This window comes from Castor canadensis, chromosome 10, assembly GCF_047511655.1.
Source record: "Castor canadensis chromosome 10, mCasCan1.hap1v2, whole genome shotgun sequence".
Classification (NCBI taxonomy): domain Eukaryota; kingdom Metazoa; phylum Chordata; class Mammalia; order Rodentia; family Castoridae; genus Castor; species Castor canadensis.
The window spans coordinates 102589286-102609654 of NC_133395.1; the positions used below are offsets into that span (position 1 = coordinate 102589286).

Consider the following 20369-nt stretch of genomic DNA (forward strand, 5'->3'; position numbering starts at 1 on the left):
GTGGATCTCAAACTCTATTAGGTATCAGTGTCACCTGGAGAACTTGGAAGATACACACATGCCCAGGCCCCAGCCTGATTAAAAAAAAGTGTTGAATAGCACTTCAGGAAATTCTGATACATACCAGGGTTTGGGAATCACTTTAGGATGTTAATTTCTCTGAAAAGAAAGATTCTATTGCCCTGAGCTTTGGGGGGAACCAAAGGATGTGGGCACTTGACATGTTAGTAGCAAAACACTCTTAAAAACCATTATTGCCAGCCATGTGTATGTAGAGGTAACACACAAAATACCCAGTAGGCAGAATTTAAGGGGCCTAGTGTAGTGGGGCCCTCATCCTTCCTTGGAAATGGAATGCATGTGCCCCTTGGAGAGGATAAGAATCAAAAACCCTTTTTAAAACAAATCCCTGTTGAGTTTTCCCATGAGCCAACCAGGACTTCTCAGTCTCTAAGTTTCCCAGCAGTGCCCCAACCAATAAACCTGCCAATTAAGCAACTAAATATCATTATTGTGAATGTAATTACAGATAGTAATTATGAGCTTGTAAACGTCTCCCATGAATGGAGCCCTTTTCCCAAACCATCTCAAGTGGTTTTTTAGGAGAGTGGAAAGTAATCCTATCCCTTGCTTGACTCAAAACATATCCCTTGCTTAGAAGCTGGCCCAAGGGACATGCTGAGTAAGCTTTAGGGGCTGTGCTTTAAGGCAGAGTGTCCCCTTGGGTGCAGTGCCTTTCATCTTTCATCTAAGCCTTCTCTGGGGAGCAGTGACTAGCAAGTTTGTATTATTTCATTTCTGTTGGGGCTGGGGAATTAATACCAAATTCTAAGAAATTCTGCAGAAAAATAAAATGTTGGAAACCTCTATAAAATACCATGAGAACTTTAACATTTTTTAAATTGCACTTTACAGGATACAATTTGCTGAAGCTTTAGAATCTCTGAAAATAAAGTAGGCACTGTACAAACATGCATGAATGAGAAGGGTTTTTCATGTTTGTGCAAATAAAATGAATCTCTTTGGTCCAGAATTAACCCTTGCATTCAGTCGTTTTATATTTAGACCATGAAAAGCTTAAAACCACATGGATAACAGGTGCTTGAGTGAGTTCTACATAATACATTTAGCTTGAAATGCAATATAATCTTCCAAGACCTCAACCATTGTTTCCTTTCTAAAAGATAGTGAAAGTAAGTGTCTGTAATTGCACCTGTAGCTGGCATGGTTGAAAAATGGAAGAACTGACACCAGATCTTTTTTCATTCACCGTGCAATGAATAATGCCATATAAACTCCAAGAAGAAAGGACCAATGTTTACTTAACTTGCCTGCTACAGTGCCTCACACAGCCCTGTGCACACAGAGGATTTTCAGAGCTCTTCCCTGAATAAGATCAGATGCTACCCTAAAACCTACCAGATGGTATGATTTTTCTAAAGGAGACACTGTTTAGGAGCCAAATTAAGCTACATTCAGCCATAGCATTTCCATTTACTGTGACAAAGGAATTACAACTTCATTGTCATTGTTCACAATCTTCTCCTGAAGTGGAAGTAGAATATACAAAGGCATCAGAATTTTCTGAGTAGCATGAAGACAGAAGTGTAGACACAGCTTTTGATAGTGATTGATGGGAGTTTACACTTTCAGAGAAACCACTGTAACCAACATTGCTGAAACTGTCTGGTAGGTTCAGATAGGAAGTTTATGAAAAGCTAAGAAATTTTTAACTTGTGTTGGTCATGTGTAATTCCTTTTACATATTTGAAAGGCAGCTGAAAATTCCCTGTGCTGTGCCCAGGTCAAAATGGACTTGTCTGTAAGCACAGGGATGTGGGAGTCCAGGATCTTGGTAATTTCAGTATAAAAGAAAAAAAACTTACATAAAGATTATAGTCTTTAAATCACTGTATACAGGCATTTTAAAAGAAAGATTCTTACATTTTTTCTAATTTTGACAAACAGTTGCTAAGAATTTCTGAAACTATGGATGACTAGATAAATTACCTTTTTTATACATGGTTAGTAAACATATATATGTACTTGTTTATATCCCTGTAGACATATTCAAACACATTTTCTAGAGGGCAGCCTTCAAGTCCCTATAAACTGAATAAAAAATAGATGATTAGGTGCTGGGTACCAGCCAAAGAGATCTTGGGCTCCTCGTTCTATTGTTAAACTCTAAAAATTTTCCCCACAGCTAAAGCACTACCTCCTTCCCTTCATCACCCCAGTTTCTTGGGGTTTTGTGGGGGTTTCTTGTTTGTCTTCTTGTTTATTTTTTGCCAACAAGAATATAATATGGTAAGGACAGAGTTGTCACTATCAGTGTGACAAGTGAGCGTGTTCCATTTAACTAACTAGGTGTCCCTTGGGTCAGCCTGAGATAAAGCCCAAGTCAAACAAGGCTGAATCCCAGATGTTTTATGTCCTAAGGATCTGATTGTAAGGTCATGGCCAGTCCTGACTCTCAAGACCTCACATGGTCATCTATAAGCAGTGATGTAAGTTGGTGTCAACTTGCTCTTAGGCCATTGCTGTGGAAGGGGCACTGGTGAGAACACAGCCTTGCCATGGAGGAGCTAATGTGTTTCTGGGGACTGAGTGGAAGGAGAGGATGTGTTGATTACTTCAACAAGCACTCCAACTACTGTGGCTAAACGCCCAAGGCTGACAGAGTCTGTATCTCATCACTGCAGTCAAGTGAAGGGGTGTGTGAGAGCTGTCAGCCCAAAAGAACTGAGCAACAACTTGCCTCAAAACTCGGCATCTCAGCAAAATCTTGACAATGCCAACAGCTTGTCATTTCATGTTTTTCAACCCTCTAGAAAATGGCCTTCCAGCCTGGGACAAACCGAAGCACTGTCCAGACCGAGAAGAGGACTGGAAGCTAGTAGGAATGTCTGAAGCCTGCCTACATAGGAAGAGCCACACAGAGAGGCGCAGCACACTGAAAAATGAACAGTCCTCACCACACCTCATCCAGGCCACTTGGACGAACTCAGTCTTCCATCTGGACCATGACGATGTGAACGATCAGAGCGTCTCGAGTGCCCAGACCTTCCAAACAGAAGAGAAGAAATGCAAAGGTAAAAGACTTTTATTAGCTTATTATCAGATATTTCAACAAGGGGAAAAAATCTCTGCTGTAACCGTGTACTCCATCACTCTTTCTTCCAATGCATATGACCATGTGTTTCCCTAACTGTTCCGTCACGGGGTTTCTTTATCCTCTCATTTTCTTTTAAGCATAAATAAACAAGTGGAATCTGAAAGAAAGGCAGCTAATTTTACTTTTATGTTGTGTTGGGACACCTGGGGAAAAAACATTTTTATTTCTTTAACTAGCAGAAGGTTTGTTAGTTTGGCTTTAATTCTATCTTTGGATCTGAGTGGAAACAGACCGTGTACACCACTAGTGGCTCTGAAGTGAGTGTGTGGACATTTCTCTTCTCAAATGCGCCAGCAACTAAAGGGATTTCAGTGCCTGCCTTTTATCTACCTGATAATTCATGCTCAAAAGAGAAGTTTTAAGTTGTTGTCTTTTACTCACTAAATCCTTGTGTCATCATCCTAAATGGGGAGATTATGGTGTTAGAAGGTTGTCACCTCCTAAGAGAAAAAAAGGTTGACTTGGCCTAAGTTGCTGGCTGTATAAGACTTAGCTTTGTGAAGCTTTACCTCAGGTCGCCTCCACCCTGACAGATGTCTTGGTGATGATCGCCTTATTGTCTTAAGGCTCCCCCAAAATCTTTGCTTCTTAAACCAATTTATGTCATTAAATGTCAATTTCATGTACCTTCCCATTCTTTTCCAATTTAGAGTTTAAAAACCAAAAACGTCATTGGGCTTTTGTTAAGGATTTTCATTCATGGTAGAGTTCTAACTACATGTTTCAAAATCTCACAGTCATATACCAAAAATAGTAATAATAATTTGTAAAATTCTCAAATTTGAGCTAAAAAGGAGTTTTACCAACCATCTGTCTTTAACACAAACACACAGTTATATTCATCCTTCTTGTTAAATAGCTGGGATCTTTTGTCTTTCTGAAAACACTTTGGAAGCTCTTTGTAACTACCTAGGAAATTGAATGAACAGGTTGTTTCAGTTGAAAATAGTATTCTCCAAAGGTAATAGTTAAGTAGGGTTCTGAGCTTGGATTTGAATGCAGTCAAAACTATACACATTCCTTTTAGAAACATATGTTTGAGTCTTCTGTATTTATTATTTAGGAGATCTGAAAATTTGAAAGTGATATTTAGAAAAAGAAAAAATAAGTTTTCATCAGGATATAAGGCAAGTGTGTTTCTGGGTGTGTATGTGTATGTGTGTGTGTGTGTGTGTACATGCACGCACATTTGTTTGAAATACAATTGAGATTTAGTCAGCATTTGTGATCCGATTTCATCTTCGGATTTTATAGGCAGTATTAAAGCCATGTCAGTTCTTGGTTTACAGTGAAAAGCCAACAGGAAGCACTAGTGTCCTCATGATATAAGGACCTTGTGCATTAAATTTCAGTCATTCAAAATTGATACCCAAATTCATTCACTCTTAGAGTTTGTCTATGTTTCTATAATTTATGAGAGGCCTGGCTTTTCTATACCTAGAGTTCCCAACATTACACTTTTCAGTTTGTTTGTGTATCTTAAAAGTAAGATGAGACAGGCATGTCACATGTAATCCCAGCACTCAGGAAACTGAGATGCCAGTGGGTTGGTTGCAAGTTTAAGGCCAACTTGGGCTACATAGCAAGACCCTGTTTTAAAATAAAATAAAAACAAGAGCGAACAGTCTCTGGTCCCAAAACTCTAAGCAGAGTGCAGTGGCTAAAAACCATAGTTTATGGAGATTGATATATTTAGGCTACAATCCTAGCCCTTCCACTTGCTGTCCTTGATAGAACTAAGTAAGAAAATGTACTGAAGTGTGTAGCATGGTGTCTGACATGTAGTGCTCTCTAAATAGCAACTGTTATTATTTCTGTGATCATTGTTATCCACTATGCATCATTAAATTACATAGATTCCTCAAATTGTACTGTTTGCTTGGTAAGGAATGGAGCAAGGAGAGAATGACAGATGAGCCGTGATGTTTCAGGGAGGTGTGAGTACACGCTCAGCTCTCTTTCACTGAAAATTGGAGAGTTATTCAATAAGAAAATTTAATTAAATTATTAAAGTGCATTCTAGTATAAAAGAAAAGCAACTAAGATAAACATCTCTGTGGTTTCCAGAGACACTACCAGAGTTCACCTAGACCTGGGCACGAGATAGTGCCTTGGTTCACCATGAAAATGACATCAGGAGGTCTGTGTCACCATGGCTCAAATTTCACTCATTCACAATAGACACCTGTATTTAGGGATGCACCAATGAGGTCAGGAAAACAAAGTGGGTATTTTGTCTTTTCTCTTTGGATTTGGTTCTCCTCCATTTGTACTACTTGTCTGCTCTGTTTATAGAATCACTATGAGGAAAATGCTATTTGGTGTCCATTCATTACCTGGCTGGCTGTCTCGCCCTCAAGCATGCTTGATATCTCAGTCCTGGACTACTTTCCATGCATTCATCCATCAGTGTATTTATTTTGTGTCTACTAAGTACAGGACATTTTCCTTGATGTACAAGCATGAAAAAAGAGCAGAAGAGCCAAAAGGACATCCACCAAGCCTCATTCCAAAGATCCCAAATCTAACTGATAAGAATCTAAAGGGCCTGAAAGATATAAAAAGTTAAATCTACAGTATAGGATCCAGAACAATAAATTGACTGCTTGAATTTGGGCAATAAGCCTATCTTCCAAATCAGCAATGTAGCCAGGCGACCAGTACACCTCTAGGTGTGGTTTGTGGGCTGTAAATTGTTTACTACCACTCTCTACTGATGTAAGTACAAAACCAAGAGTAGCTTTAGAAAGTTCTACAGCATCTCAGCATTGCCACTGACATCCAAATGCATGATCAGTGGGTACATATTGCCAAGCAGAGTGTAGACCAGTTGAGAGTTGTCACACTTGCATGGTTAGTCATGTGTGGCAAGAACTAGGCAGAAGTTTTAGGTAGCAGAATGATGTATTGAGCCATAATGGACCAGATTTTTAAATGCCTTTCACTTCAAATACATTGAGAATCATTCATTTATGTTTATAGTATTCTTCAATGTTTTGTTGCTTTAAACGTATTCTGGTTACATATCTAATACTCATTTTTCATTTGGCTTTGATTTCTGCTTTTATTTTAATCAACACACCTGTGCTCCTTATCAGCTACAATCATCCTAAGTAAATTACCTAGTGATACATTTGACTAGAAGGAGAGTTCTGGAGTCCTCACATCCTGCTTCAGAGCCCATCGTCCAAATCTGCCCTAGAGTTAGAAGCTGTTCAAACCGGAAGCAAGTGACCCATTCCTATCCTGGTCCCACCTCTACTGTCCCACCCTCCTTCCCCTGTCTCCATGCCATACTTCCCTGGAGAGTCTGTCACAATTGAAAGTGATTACCCTACCATGCAGACCACATCCAATCCTTGACCAACAACTCCCTTCCCAGGGTCTGAGTGGATTCAGTGCTCAAAGTGTAGTCCACCAACCAGTGGCACTAACAGCATTTAGAACAGCTTGTTAGAAGTGAGAATCGGAGCTGGGCTTGGTAGTGTATGCCTGCGATCCCAGCTACTCAGGAGGCTAAGGGAGGAGGATCATGAGTTCATGGCCAACCTTATCCAGAAATAAAAGGGAAAAAGAAGGGGAAAAAATGAAAATCTGAAGCCCCACCCAGACTACCATATTAGAGTAGTCTACTCAGGAGAGGGGCCAGGAATCTACATTTTAACCAGCCTGGTGACTCTCAACCAAATAACAAAAGGTTGAGAATACGCTCAGGACAGGAAGTGGTCTGCCACCCAGAGGGCATTCAGAAAATTGCATTTTTCTTCCCTTCTTTGGCTGCCATCAGGGAACCACTTGACTCCACTCTGGATTGGGCCTTCTTTAGGCCTGACTCATTTTTCCACCTGAAGGTCTGCTCAGTCACTCCTCCTAGTAGCACATCCCTCTGGGATTTTGAGCCCTTCTGGGTGGGGCCCTGATCCTTCCCTAAATTTTTAAAGGGCTTCTCCCTTTTGCCTTCAAATACCCCCTGAACTTCTGTGGGAACCACCGCATCCACCAGTCTCATAAGGATGGGTCCTAAATAGATGTGTGGACCCCTGAAAGTGGACTTAACCAGCCTGCTGAACCCAGACAGCCGGGCCCCCAAAGTTTATTTCATGTTTGCCCTTGGACAACCATGAACCTTCCTGAAACACTGAAACCTAGACCCAGTGGGAGAACAAGGCTGAGAAGCCCCACTTCCCTGGTTGAATGAAAAGAAAGATAACCATAATCTACAGTTATCACAGAAATTTTTCTGTAGCTCTCACTGTGTTCAGTATTCTTAAAATTCGCAGGAAGGCAAAAAGAAAATTCAAAATTAGTTTAATAACAAGCTATTTTCTCTTGTTATAAAAACTGTATGCATTCTTCACAGAAAAAAAATGAAATTTTCTGTAACTTTTAAAATTAGAAATAATTGTTTAAAATCATATGCAATTCCATCTCCCAAAGACAAGCATTATTATAATTTTTATATTTCAGTTCTTTTTTCTGTGCTTATCTTTTTTTAGAAACTTGATATCATACTAGGCATACCATTTTTAACCAGCTTTTAATGCTTAGCAATATATCACAAACATTTTCCCATGTCATTAAATACTCTTCCAAATCCTGACATTTATTGGCTACAGATTATTCTTGCTTGTAGATGAACCATAATTTATTAAAGCAGTCCCCAAGGCTTAGACAAGTTATTCTTTAAGCAATATCTTATGTCAGCAAAGGGGCAGACTATTAACTCATGCTCTTCATAAAGAGAACAAAATAAATCAACTCTATGATGACAATTTTAAATGATGTACATTCTCATTTACCAAAATAACAAAGTGCTCTAAAAATTGGAGACATAAATGTAAGCCACTGTGTGCATTAAAATCCTTCAAGTTAGACATTCGTATTTTCAGTGGGTGATTGATATCTTTGTCCTTAAGTAAAACACAAAGACATCTTCAGGTGAATGAGGATTGTAGAAGGTAGGGGGCTAAAAAGCCTCAGCCCTTGCACCAGTACACCCACTGCTTCGTCCACATCTGCTCTCTGCTCTGCTTACCATGATCGGAGTTTTCAGTGCCTGCTGCAAGAAGCAGTGATTCATATACCTAAGGACACTCTGGGAAGCTTAGTGATCAATGAGAATAAAAGCTCTCTACCAGCTTCTGGTATCTATAAGATAGCTGTATGACTTCATACTTCAAGGGCAGGGAAGAGCACCCCATGAGTAGACCAGTGAAGACAAAAATAGAGGGCAAGGAAAGAAAGAAAAGCTATCAGCTAGCATGAAGGAAAGGAAGAAACTGGAAACAGGGCAATGTCAAAGGAAGGCAAACAACAGAAATCCAACATTGTGTTCATCCAACTTCAGTTCTCATTGAGAAGCAGCATGGAATGGTGGATGGTTTTCCAAGGTCATTGTAGCAGTGTCTGTTACACTGTGAAATGCACGTATATTCCACCATCCCTGTCAGAATACCCTCCCACAGAAACACTCACACAAGGTCCTGAATTCAGATCTGAGTCTGAACATGTTCTTTGCACCTTTTTTTTTTGTTACTGATAAATTGGAAGGAGTCTAAATGTCTTCATGTGTAGGAGCATGTTCAAATGAATTGTGCTATATATAAAGCATCTGCTAGAAAAATCTTTAAAACTTATTTTTGAAAAAGAAGTGATTTAAGGAATACTTAATAAAAGCAAGCAAACTGAAGGCCTGGCTCAAGTGGTCGAGCACAAAGTCCTGAGTTCAAATCTCAGGGCTGCCAAAAAAAGCTAGCATACATTAAAAATAGTGTGGTTCCATTTATAGCTTCAAAAGTCTACATAGTTGCATGTGCACAAATGTGCACAGAAAAGCACCCAGATACACATCTGGGATACCTTAAAAAGGAAAGTTGGAATACAGGATGATGTGAATTTTAATTCCATACACAACTGCGCTCAAAGATTTTATAAGAATGTGTTAATGAATAACTCTTTTTATCATGTTTTTATTATATTATTATTGTACTATTGGTACATTGTGACACTTACAAAAGTGCTTACATTATATCGTAGTTGAATTCACCCCCCACCATCATTCTCCTTTATGCATCCTCCCCCCATTCCTGGAAGAGTTTCAGCAGGTCTCACTTTTCCATTTTCATACATGACTACCTAATATTTCCACCACATTCACCCCCTACACCCCTTCCTTCTATCTTCCCCCTCCCACTTGTACCAACCCTCAGACAGAACCTATTTTACCTTCCTTTTCTTCGTTTTTGAAAAAAAGACATTTTTATATGGTTAAGACAGCTACACAGGAAGTTTCATTATGACATTTCTGCGTATATATGTATTATATCCCTAATTGGTTCTTCCCCTCTATTTATCTCCTTTCTACCTTAGTACCTTTCTTGTGGTGATTTCAACATATTTAAAATTCTATATTCATTCTTGTGTAAAAAGTACATCAACCGCATTCACCTTCTTAACTTCCTTCTTTTACCCTCCCTCTTTCATATGTGACCACATGACCTCATTCCACACATGAGAGAAAGCATGTGGCCTTTGGCTTTCTGAACCTGGCTAACTTCAGCATACCACACAGTCAGTGTAGACCGGCTCTGTTCTTACAGGGATCTGGAAATAAAGCTTATGGAGAGAGAATCACAAGCCCCGTGGAATACAAGTGGGTGTGTCTCAGAAGACCCGTCCCAGGTTAGAACACTTAAGGGAAAAGAACCTCAGCCACTTTAAGATAATATTTTTATGGAGTTTTCAGTGCTTGATTATTTAAAGAATATTTAATTAAAACATATATAGGAAGTATAAAATCTTCCTATAGGTATTGAGAAGAACTTTTTTAAATGATCAAAGATGTGTAAGCAATACCATGATCACTATGTAGTGTGCATGTGTGTAAGGGGAGATGTGACAACCCTGAGAGTTCAGACCCAGAAATGGCGAAGTTGGGATGCAGAGGTTTGCATGTTCAGCACACACATCAGAGTAGGAAACAGAAGAATGTGTAAGTGTGGGTTAGAACCCAAGGACCATGGGAAGCTTCACAGAGCCCTGGGAGAGAGGGAGGCCTCACCATAAAATCTGAGGCAAAGTACAAGTCAGTCAAGAGCAGCTTTCCTTCCTTCACAACTGCAGTGGGGAATAATTGATTCTACCCAGATTGCTGTGTTTGGAATTTCAGAGGCACCTCGTGGTCCCAGCCAGGCTGCTTTCTGGCATGCTGGCAGTGTTGGTCATTTCTGTGAAGGCTGCTTACATGCAGCTTTGTACACTGGGCCTCTCAGCAGATGTGAAGTCTCAGATTTTACCTTCACAATCTAGGTGACAGACAACCAGTGAGTAGACTGACAGCAACATTCCTAAGTGAATTAGGGGCATGGCTATCTGTTGTCTTATAGAAAAATATTATTTCAAAAACTTGTTTGACCTTTGTCACATAAGGATTGTGCATGAGAAACACCAAGACAAAAAGGTACCAGACATCCTTTATCACCTTCACAGACAAGTAAGGACTGACTGAGTTATCCTCAGGCCCACGGGCAATCTTACTGCTATAGGATTTCCATTGTGTTTTCTCAGTTATTCCATACTTTAAGACCTTAATAACAAAAATGTCATCTTTGAGTATTTAAAAAAAAAAAAAAAAAAAAAAAAAAAAAGATGATGTTCTCCAGTTCTATACATTTACCCGCACATGACAAAATTTCATTCTAGGAATAATCTCTTAACTTTGTGTCCCTACCAGTTTTTGTCACCCTTTCTGACCTTGAATGAATTTACAGAACATATGTACATATATAAAGATAAATGAGAAGAAGCAAAATAAAGCATCCTATCACAGCTAGAGCAGATATATAAACAGTTGAAAGAGTCCATAGCAAGAACCAGAGTATTTTTTCAAACCCTTTTGAAGATTAAAATTTTGAATAAGAAGTCACTAAAACTGTGAAGTACCTGAGCTGAAATTCAGATCAAGTGATTGATCTCTCTGCAATTGCCCTGTCCTAGAATCAATCCTGAGGAAGGAGCCAGGGCCACAGAAGCAACACTCACCTGCCATAAGGTGCAGGCCACAGGGTGGTCCCACCCACAGAAGGGTTCCACACACATCTGCTTGCACAATCTGGGTTCCTGTTCTGTTGCTGCCACTTACCAGCCTTTGGCCCTTCTTGGCCTCAGTTTTCTCATGTGTAAAATGGAGACCTTCTTTCCAAGAATTGTGGAAAAAATAAGCTCTTAGATGATCTCACAGGGCACAGTGAGCACTCAATAAATAGAAGTTATTCCTGCTACATCAGAGTTTGGGAAAACCAGATGTCAAGAGTGTGGAGTGCTCATGGAGAACAAGCACTAAGTGGACAATGATAGTATTAAAGTCTCTTCAGTAATATAACTGGTAGAAGGGGAGCAGTGCAATTGACCTGTCGCTTGACACTTGCAACGGATAGTTTTCAGAAAAAATCAGGAACAAGTGGGTGGTCACCTCATTGACCTTGCTCTGAAGCTGAAAGGTTACTGTGGGAGAGTCAGCTTTGGGGTGTAGGTGACTTCCTCTGTGTTCTTTCAAAATAAAAACCTCTTGAGTGGATATCTGATCAAGTCATTAGCATCTCCAAGTGGATGGAGTGGAGAAAATTCCTCTCCCTTGGTGGGATCCAGGAAAGGCAATGGGCGTGAAAGGATGCCATGAGTAGATTTAGTATACTAGGGGATGAGAGGCAGAGAGAGAGAATAAGGAGCAGGACCACCAAGTACCACTGTGCAGGTGGTCAGGTTATATACTGTACAACAAGAGTGACCTTAACCTCCAAATCAAGGTTGAGGCAGAGTACTCTAAAGGACAAATGCCACCTGCCATTGCTTGCCAAGGGCTGACCCTGAACACAGTTTGAAAGTACAAAGATGTTCCAGTAAAATTAGACAAATGTGTGAATGGCATAATTGATCATGGGCTATCCAGGTACCCCAGAATCCTCAGGTTACATAGCCGGCCCACGGAATCAGATTCTAGGAATTTTGTCCAGCACTTTAATAGAGAGACGGGGAATGTTTAGAACAGACTACCACAGTTAGGTTCTTGGCTCTAACACTAGCTTCTTAACATTGGATAAATCACTAATTTTCTCCAACAAAGAACACAGTCAAAGATTAATTGATCAAAAGAAAGGACATGAATCTGCATTTCACTGTTACAGTAGCTCTCCAATATGAAAACCACATTTCCCCTCTGAGGAAAAACAGGGCAAAATATGTTAAATCAGTACTAGCCCTAAAACCCTAAGCTATAATCATCAAGGAAACATAGTACTAACGCCAGGATACATTGGGAAATCAGATGCCTTATACCATCTCTTTCAGTGTCCTTATTTCCCTTTGGGATACTTCTCCCCAGGAACCTGGGAGTCTTCTGGCTGTTCAGACTCCATTTTCAGTTCCCTAGAAAGTTCCTGAAAACATGCTCAATGCTCCATAATGAACTTACTCCCCTGATGACTTGGTGACAGTACTGGTTATATCCTCATCTTCCCTAAGCAGGAAGGCTTGGGTTGAGTGCCCTAGGAATGCTTAAACTTCATGCTAAAGGTGACTTTTGACAGTGGCAATGCAGACAATGTAGGCAACATATTAGGGAACCATATCACCTGTACTGATGCTTTGCCTTGATGCAGGGTTGTTTTCTCTCTCTCATCGTATTTTGTGGCTCAGTCCAATAGAGTGTTACATCTACAGCTTAGTCTTTCGGTTGGTGAATTCAGCCTCCTTGTTAAATTGGAATAGATAAGAAATACAGACCAGACAAGCCATGGAAATAAGAGTCAGAAATGAGAAACTCTGGAAATGGGAGTCAGAAAGCCTCCCTTGTCTTGGGCCATTCTCCATGGTATTGACCTGACACAGGATTATGATCTCCACTGAAACACTAACCCCATGGCATATGTCAATATTGGCTTATACAAGAAACTTGACTTTATTAAACTTTACTGCCTCTTAAAACATAGAACTGTACTACAAATATGACTTTAACTCAATTATCTGTATTATGAAGTTGCTTGGCATTTGAGCTAGAATATTGTGTGTGGGTTGATAGTTTATTAGTCTAGATTGCAGTATTTTATGAGAGGCAGATTTACCCCGACTACCTGTAGTTGTCCTGTGATGTGGAGCTATAAAGGCTATACTATTTTAAGTCAAGCCTCAGAACTAATGAAGTAATACTTCCTGGGCTCTTTGTTTGACTTGCTCTGGAAAGAATTTCTTATAATAAAGCTTAAGATATAAAACTAAAGGTCAAATACTGTGTAAGTAAAAGGAGCTACTGCCCTTTAGAAGGGGAAAAATACATATTAATTTTTGCAGCGGTTTCAAATGAATGGGTTTCCAAGGCAACAATATCTGCAATGAGTTCATCCTACTTAATATTCATGACCAGACATAGGGAACAGTGCTCTCCTGCTATCCCTTCCTGGTCACATATGACGTGGCCATTCCTAAACTTTCTTTTGAAGTAACCATTTGAAGCACCATTCAGTGAGTCTTAGTCCTTCCTCCAAAAAAGGAAGTGAATATTCATCTTATGATTCTTTTTTAAGGCTTTGCAATATCAAGAGTGTAAGCCTGATGTTCACCAAAACTAAGAACATTGCATTAATCAACCTGACCCATTTTTTTTCAAAAGAGTCACTTGATATTACATAGTTTTATTGCAAATTTGCTTGCTTTTGAGTTGGTTTCTAAGAGGTGAAAAGGAAAACAAAATTGGTGACAAAGTTTTCATGTTTGAATAAATTTCATATTTTCTTGGAAGGTCTCTAAGGAGGTCCATAAATTCCTTTTGACATTTTATTTTAAAGTTGTCTCAGCGTACCCAGAAGTTGCAAATGGAGAATTCCCATATGCTCTTCACCTGGGTGTCACCAACTGTTAACATTTTGTCCCATTTGCTTTATCCTGTATGTGTGCCTGGATGTGTTTGTTTGCATGTGTACCTATTATTATTCTCAGAATCACTGACAATAAATTACAAATATCACGCCCCTTAATTCTAAGTACTTTAGTATAATGGAAATTCTCTTACAAGACCATGGTACAAGTATCAGAATCAGTTGATTCTTACTATGTTCTTACTATTTATTGATGCTTACTATTTTGTAAGTTACAGATTTTCTTTAAATTACACAATTACCTTTCCCCTACTCCTTGGAATGATAGCTGAAGAGAAGACTTGACCTTGGTGAAAGATTTGCAAGAGCTTCATTCCTCTGGACAGGGCCAAGCCAAGTCTTATTTTCTAGTCCAGGGCCCAGGATTTTGCATTTTATTTAATTTTTGTATGTCATTAGTCTGCTTCCCTCCCACCTTTATTATGATATAACTGACAAATAAAAATTGAATACATTTATGAAAGACAATGTTACCTTGATTCACATTGTTGAATGATTAATCCAATCTAACATACATATTACCTCAATCCTTATAATTTTGGAGGTGATAATGTTTAAGATAAAATCTGTTAAAAATGTTCAAGGATACAATATATTATTGTTAGCTATATTCATCACACTGTATAACAAACCTCTAGAAATTATTTCTCCTGTCTAACTTAGTACCCTTTGATCAACATCTATCCATCCATCCTCCTAGGCCCCTTTGTCTCCAGCATCTGGTTACTACCATTCTACTCTTCATCTTTGGATTCCAGATACAAGATAATTCAATTTGTCTTTCTGTGCCTAGCTTATTTCACTTAGCACAGTGTGCTCCAGGTTTGTTAGTTTGCTTTCATCTGGAACAACTTCACAGTCTTTCTGTCTTTCATGGTAATGACATTTTTAAGGAAATTCAGGCTGGTTATTTTGCAACATGCCCCTCAATTTAGGTTTGACTGATATTTCCTCATAATTAGAATTGGATTATGATTTTTGGCAGAAGTACTCAAAAGTTGTTGCATCACACATTTGTTTCTGTTAAAGTTTCATTATGTGACTTAAAAATAATTTCTTTTTTATTATAAAAAATTTTATTGGGATATATTTGTTTTTATTAGGATATATTATTTTTATTAGGAGATATTTTGGGGGGATTCATAGCTACAATTCTGATTAGGCTTATATTGTTATAAGCCTTAGCAGTAGTTAGATCATCCCTATCCTTTCTCCCCCTCAACCCCTTCCCTGCCCCACTTAAAGCAATTGCAAGAGAGGTTTTTTGTTCTTTTTCATGTAAGTATATGAATTCCATCAACCATATTTCTTCACCTTAATCCCCTTCATTCACTCTCTCCTCTCCCATAAGTACCGCCACACACACACACACATACAATATCTATTTTATCTTTCAGAAATAGTTTCTGATCATCCAACCCCCTCCTGTGAGAAGACCTATATCTTTATTGGTGAGCTAGTTTATTGTCAAGCTAGGTTAAAAGGGAGTAGATTTCCAAAAAGTTCTCTTATTAAGCATTCCCTCATTCAATATTCTTGGGGGTGAATTCTGGAGAGTAGAAGTTACTTGTGTCTCTGTCACCTCTGACACATTTAAAGCTGAAATGACAAGATGATACTTAGGGGAACTCCTGTGCATTCAAAACAGATTCTTCACAGCCTGAAGACATTCCTGTGATCACAAACAGATGCTGCCATTTTATTCTCTTCTCATATTTTAATTGGACATTCGTTCTGCAATATAATCAGATTAAATAACAAAAAAACTAAAATCGGAGTATATTTCAGCTTAATCCTGATATTTTATGTGAATCTTTCTAGAACATTTTGATATCTGAAATAAAATTAAGAATCTCAATTCAGATTTCTAAATCTGAGTCTCAAGAGCACCAATAAGAAGTAGATCCTACTTTTGAAAACTATTGTAATAAATCCTCTTCCATCCCCAATTCGAATATCTCCTCTGTAGACCATTCTCCATTCCTCATCAGGATGAAATTTTTTTCTTTCTAAGGTCACAATATTTTATTAAGATGCTTACTATGTTCTGCATTATTTTATTTTGGCTTCTGAACATGCCTGCTTGATTCACCAGACACTGTGAATTCATCTTGATTTAGACCACAAAATGTTTTCATTTGAGTGTTCTGTGTGTACTGTAGCGTACCATGTGCTGAGAATCAAAAGTTAAATGAAGCACACCCCCTCCTTCATGGGATTTTCAAACACACATGTTGGCAGAACTTTGAGCCTAGGCTTGAAATCAGCAGTAATTTCTGTTGACACCAAGCAATGAATAAAATTCTATTAGCTGGCTGGCATTAGTCTTAATGAAGAAGAGTGAAGAATTTATCCTAGATTGTTTAAGAAATAATAATTCCTTACACAATGTATACATGTATCAAAACACCACATGGTACCCCCATAAATATGTACAATGTGTGTGTGTGTGTGTGTGTGTGTGTGTGTGTTGCTGGGAATTGAACCCAAGGCTTCATGCTCAGCTATATCCCCAGCCTAGTATGTGCAAGTTTTGATTTTATGTATCAATTGAAAATAAATTTAAATCTAGAAAGAGAAATAATAAAATTCCATTTTAGTCCACATTCATTGAACTCTTGAACTATTCAATGTAATGTACACTGTCTTCTGTTTATTGGTATCTTTTTAGTTGGGTTGCAAATTTCACACCAAGGGCCATCACTTCCTTCTATGGTGTATTATCTTCCTTAGATCTGGGAAAATAACATAGGTGGTGTTGCTACATTAATGAAGTGAACTTTTTTCATTTTTTTGTCTTGAGAATCAGTATTAATCAGCTCAAACTATTTAATCCCACATCTACTTTTATAAAGCTTCATTGGCATATACTTACACACCATCAAATCTCACTCTTTTGGATGTACAGTTGATGGTTGTTAGTATATTTACCAAGGTATGTAACCATTACTACAATCTTTTTTTAGAACATTCCCATCACCTCCCCAAAAAATCTTTGAACCAGTTTACAGTGTCTCCTCATTCCTCTGGCCACTCCTTATTCACTTTCTCTACCTATAGACTTATCTTTTCTGGAAACCACACAACCATGGAATGCTTAATATGTGATTTTTATGACTGGCATCTTCACATAGCATGTTGTTCTTACTATTTCATTTCATCCATGTTGTACCAGTACTTTGAACTTTTTACCTTCAATTATTCTTCACATTTTTCAAGTGCAAGTAGAGGACTGAAGCTTTTATTGAACAAAGAATAAATCTTTTGAAAACTACATCAATTGTGATATACTCTAGATTTTTCCACTAGTTGTTCTTAGAGGTAAAAAGGCAAAGTAAATGTAAATGACTCAATCACTTATCCATTATTCCTATTATTAGAGAAATTGGTTCTAAAATTAATCTCTGACATGTTATTCTGGGATAAAGAAAGTATACTATAGCTTTCCAATGTCAAAACCATCCCACTCAAACAACCATTCAACTTTTCATATCAAGTCGGTCAGTGTGGATTACAATGAAATAATCACCTTAATAAATTAAAGTAAGGGGAAATGTATCTACTTGCTAATAGATGACTAAAGGATGCACAAAATAAGTGATTTGTAATATTCATGCAAATGACATCCACAAAAACAAAATAAAGATAGAGGAAAACATCTTAACCATAATAAATATATGAGGTGGCATTGAATTAGGCACACCTTTGTAAAAACAGATAAATCATTAAAATTATCTTAGAATTTGTATTGGAATACATAATTGGTGACAAAGAACTTTCAAAACATTAAAATAAATGTCTACTTACAAAAGCAGTACAGGGAACTGAGACAAGAGAGTTCTAAAACAGAAATACAAGGGCCTCATTTTCTTTTTTTTTGGCAGAACTGGGGTTTGAACTCAGGGATTTGTGCTTACTAGGTAGGCACTCTACCACTTGAGCCACATCTCCAGCCCTCAGGGCCTAATTTTCAATACCAACTTCTTCCCACGTAGTAACCATGGAAGCATGAGCAAAAACCATCCCCTCAGTTTTTTATTGTGGAAGATGAATGGAAATGCCTCCCCCACCAATCTTACCATTAGCCATGAGTACCATGCAAGAGATTTCATCATATTTAACCAGTATTCCAATTCAAGTTATATTGTTAACAGCAATGGCGGAGTCTGTGATCAGAAGATTTCCAAACTCTTTGTGTCCCATGTGGAAGAATCCATGGCAGGATACATGGGTGTGAATTAAGTTTATTAAAAGTTGGAGAGGGGAATTAGAAAAGGGAGCATGGTGGACTAAGTTGGAAGCTGGAAGCAGAGAGAGCATGCTTCTCCTTTCCAGGTGCTTTTAAAACTTATGCTAACCTATGGGAAGGGGAGAACCTGGTGATTCCCGACCAATACTCAATGAGTGTGGAGGGGCCAGGTGAGGGCAGTGCAAGCCATCCCTGTACCAGGGCATGGACAACCTATACACATACCTGCAATTGAATAGAAGGCTCAGAGAAAGAGAGGAATGTTCAATGTGTAATACAATATTAAGTCATAGATTTTCTATGAGTCCCAAACTTTCCCTAACTGTAGCCTGCCTCAACTCCCCCTGACAGACAAGATCCTGAAAAAATCTTTTTGAGGTTGCTGAAGGGCTGGTGTTCTCTTTTTCTGAATCTGTTCAAGCCGAAAAGGGGCAGCAGACCCTACCTGCAAGGGGAAATTGTCTCTCGTAATTCTCTCCCTTGGGGCTCATTTGGACACAAGGTGTCTGAATTATTGTCCAGTACAATCAAGATTCCTCATGGAGATCTGGGTTGCTCATGGAGAGCTCATTCATCTGCAGAGATCAACAGCCCTGTTGCCTCATGATTTGGACTCTAAAAGCTTCTATCCTGGAAGAGAATCTAGTTTAGAAGGCATGACCCAAACATGAACATTAATAAGAGCATCAGAAGAGGCTCTGCCAGGTGTAGCAGGAAAAATAAAGAATTTAACTTTTCATTTTAAAAAGTGTAGAGTCTTATGGTTACTTTTCCTATAGGTGTTTATTCCTGTAGCTATTTCTAACCCTTGGATAGCCCTCTGTACTGCCACTGTATTGGGGCATTATAGACTGATTATTTGGGGGTAATATCTATATTAACAGCCAGGTGTACCAGGGGGCAGGTGCCAGTCCAATTAGAGGGTAAACATCAATAGCAGTAAGTTCTGTACAGAACTTACCATGTCTCTAAGTAGAAGTTAGATACCATTGAAAGTAGAATACAAGAGAGAGTATAAACAATTCTGAGTACTATTAAAAGGACAGATTGAGCTAATAGAAATGGTCGTATTGCCTTTGCTTAAACAGAAGGCCTTGGCCAAAGACATGAGTTTGCCTTTTGCCAGAAGCCTAGAGGACTTAAATATTAGAGCACATGCTTTAAAGAATATTTTTTAAATCCCTTGGCTTTGGTTACTTTTAGAGGTTTGGCATAATTTGGCAGTTTAGTCCCTTATAACCAGGAGTAGCTTCTCCTAGAAAGTCAGATTTTGTCCCATGATGGAGGGGAAGTAACACATCAGATCAGAAGTCAGTGCCAATGTGACCTTTCTGGCCAAATAAAGCAACAAAGATTTATGAAAAATTGTTCTTATGCTGGGCTTAATTAAATCTAATTATCCCCTAGGGGATGTTCTGATATCATTAAATTGTTGTAAAGTGTCAATAGACAACAGTTATAAAGTGTTACAAGGAAAATACAAAATGACCCCAATACTTAAATCCAGCTGACTTGGTTGACAGATAAACACTTATCATAGTCATTTTCCATGGGCTTGCTGTAAATGTTCCTGAAGGATCAGTACTGTAAATGCAAAACTTAAACTAACCATAGTTAACAGTTTAGCAATGAACATATTAATCTAATTACTTCTATCATATACAGTATTATTAAACTCTTATTATGATTGGAAAATAGGCCAAGACACCAGCTTGGCACAGTGTGTTTTCACAACTCTTTTACAGAAGACTTATATACTTGAATACAAAACACACCTAACATACAAGGAAGCCAGTAATAGTATCATAGTTTAAACCTTGATTTTTGGTTAGTTAAAGTAATAGGTTAGTTGTCAGTACTGAAAATATAGTGTTAGCAATTAAAAACCCTAAATTTCCCAATAGTTGGGGGAAGGCAGTGTCAGTAATCCCAAATAGCCCCTGTTTTAATGCTTAATTGCATATCATATATACTGTAAGGTTTATCTAGTCAAGACAAACAGATGTCAGGCCTA

At 38.4% G+C, this 20369-nt stretch overlaps 1 protein-coding gene across 15 annotated transcripts in view; it reads left to right on the forward strand.

Annotated features, from left to right (window-relative positions):
• The window catches only part of Thrb (thyroid hormone receptor beta), a 407107-nt gene that overhangs the window by 308228 nt on the left and 78510 nt on the right, over positions 1 to 20369 (forward strand). For all 15 annotated transcript variants that reach the window (XM_074043809.1, XM_074043798.1, XM_074043802.1 and 12 more), the window contains one exon: positions 2835 to 3095. In XM_074043809.1, coding sequence (XP_073899910.1) covers positions 2906 to 3095 — 190 coding nt within the window. In that variant the 5' untranslated portion in view covers positions 2835 to 2905. The remainder of the gene's footprint in view (positions 1 to 2834; positions 3096 to 20369) is intronic.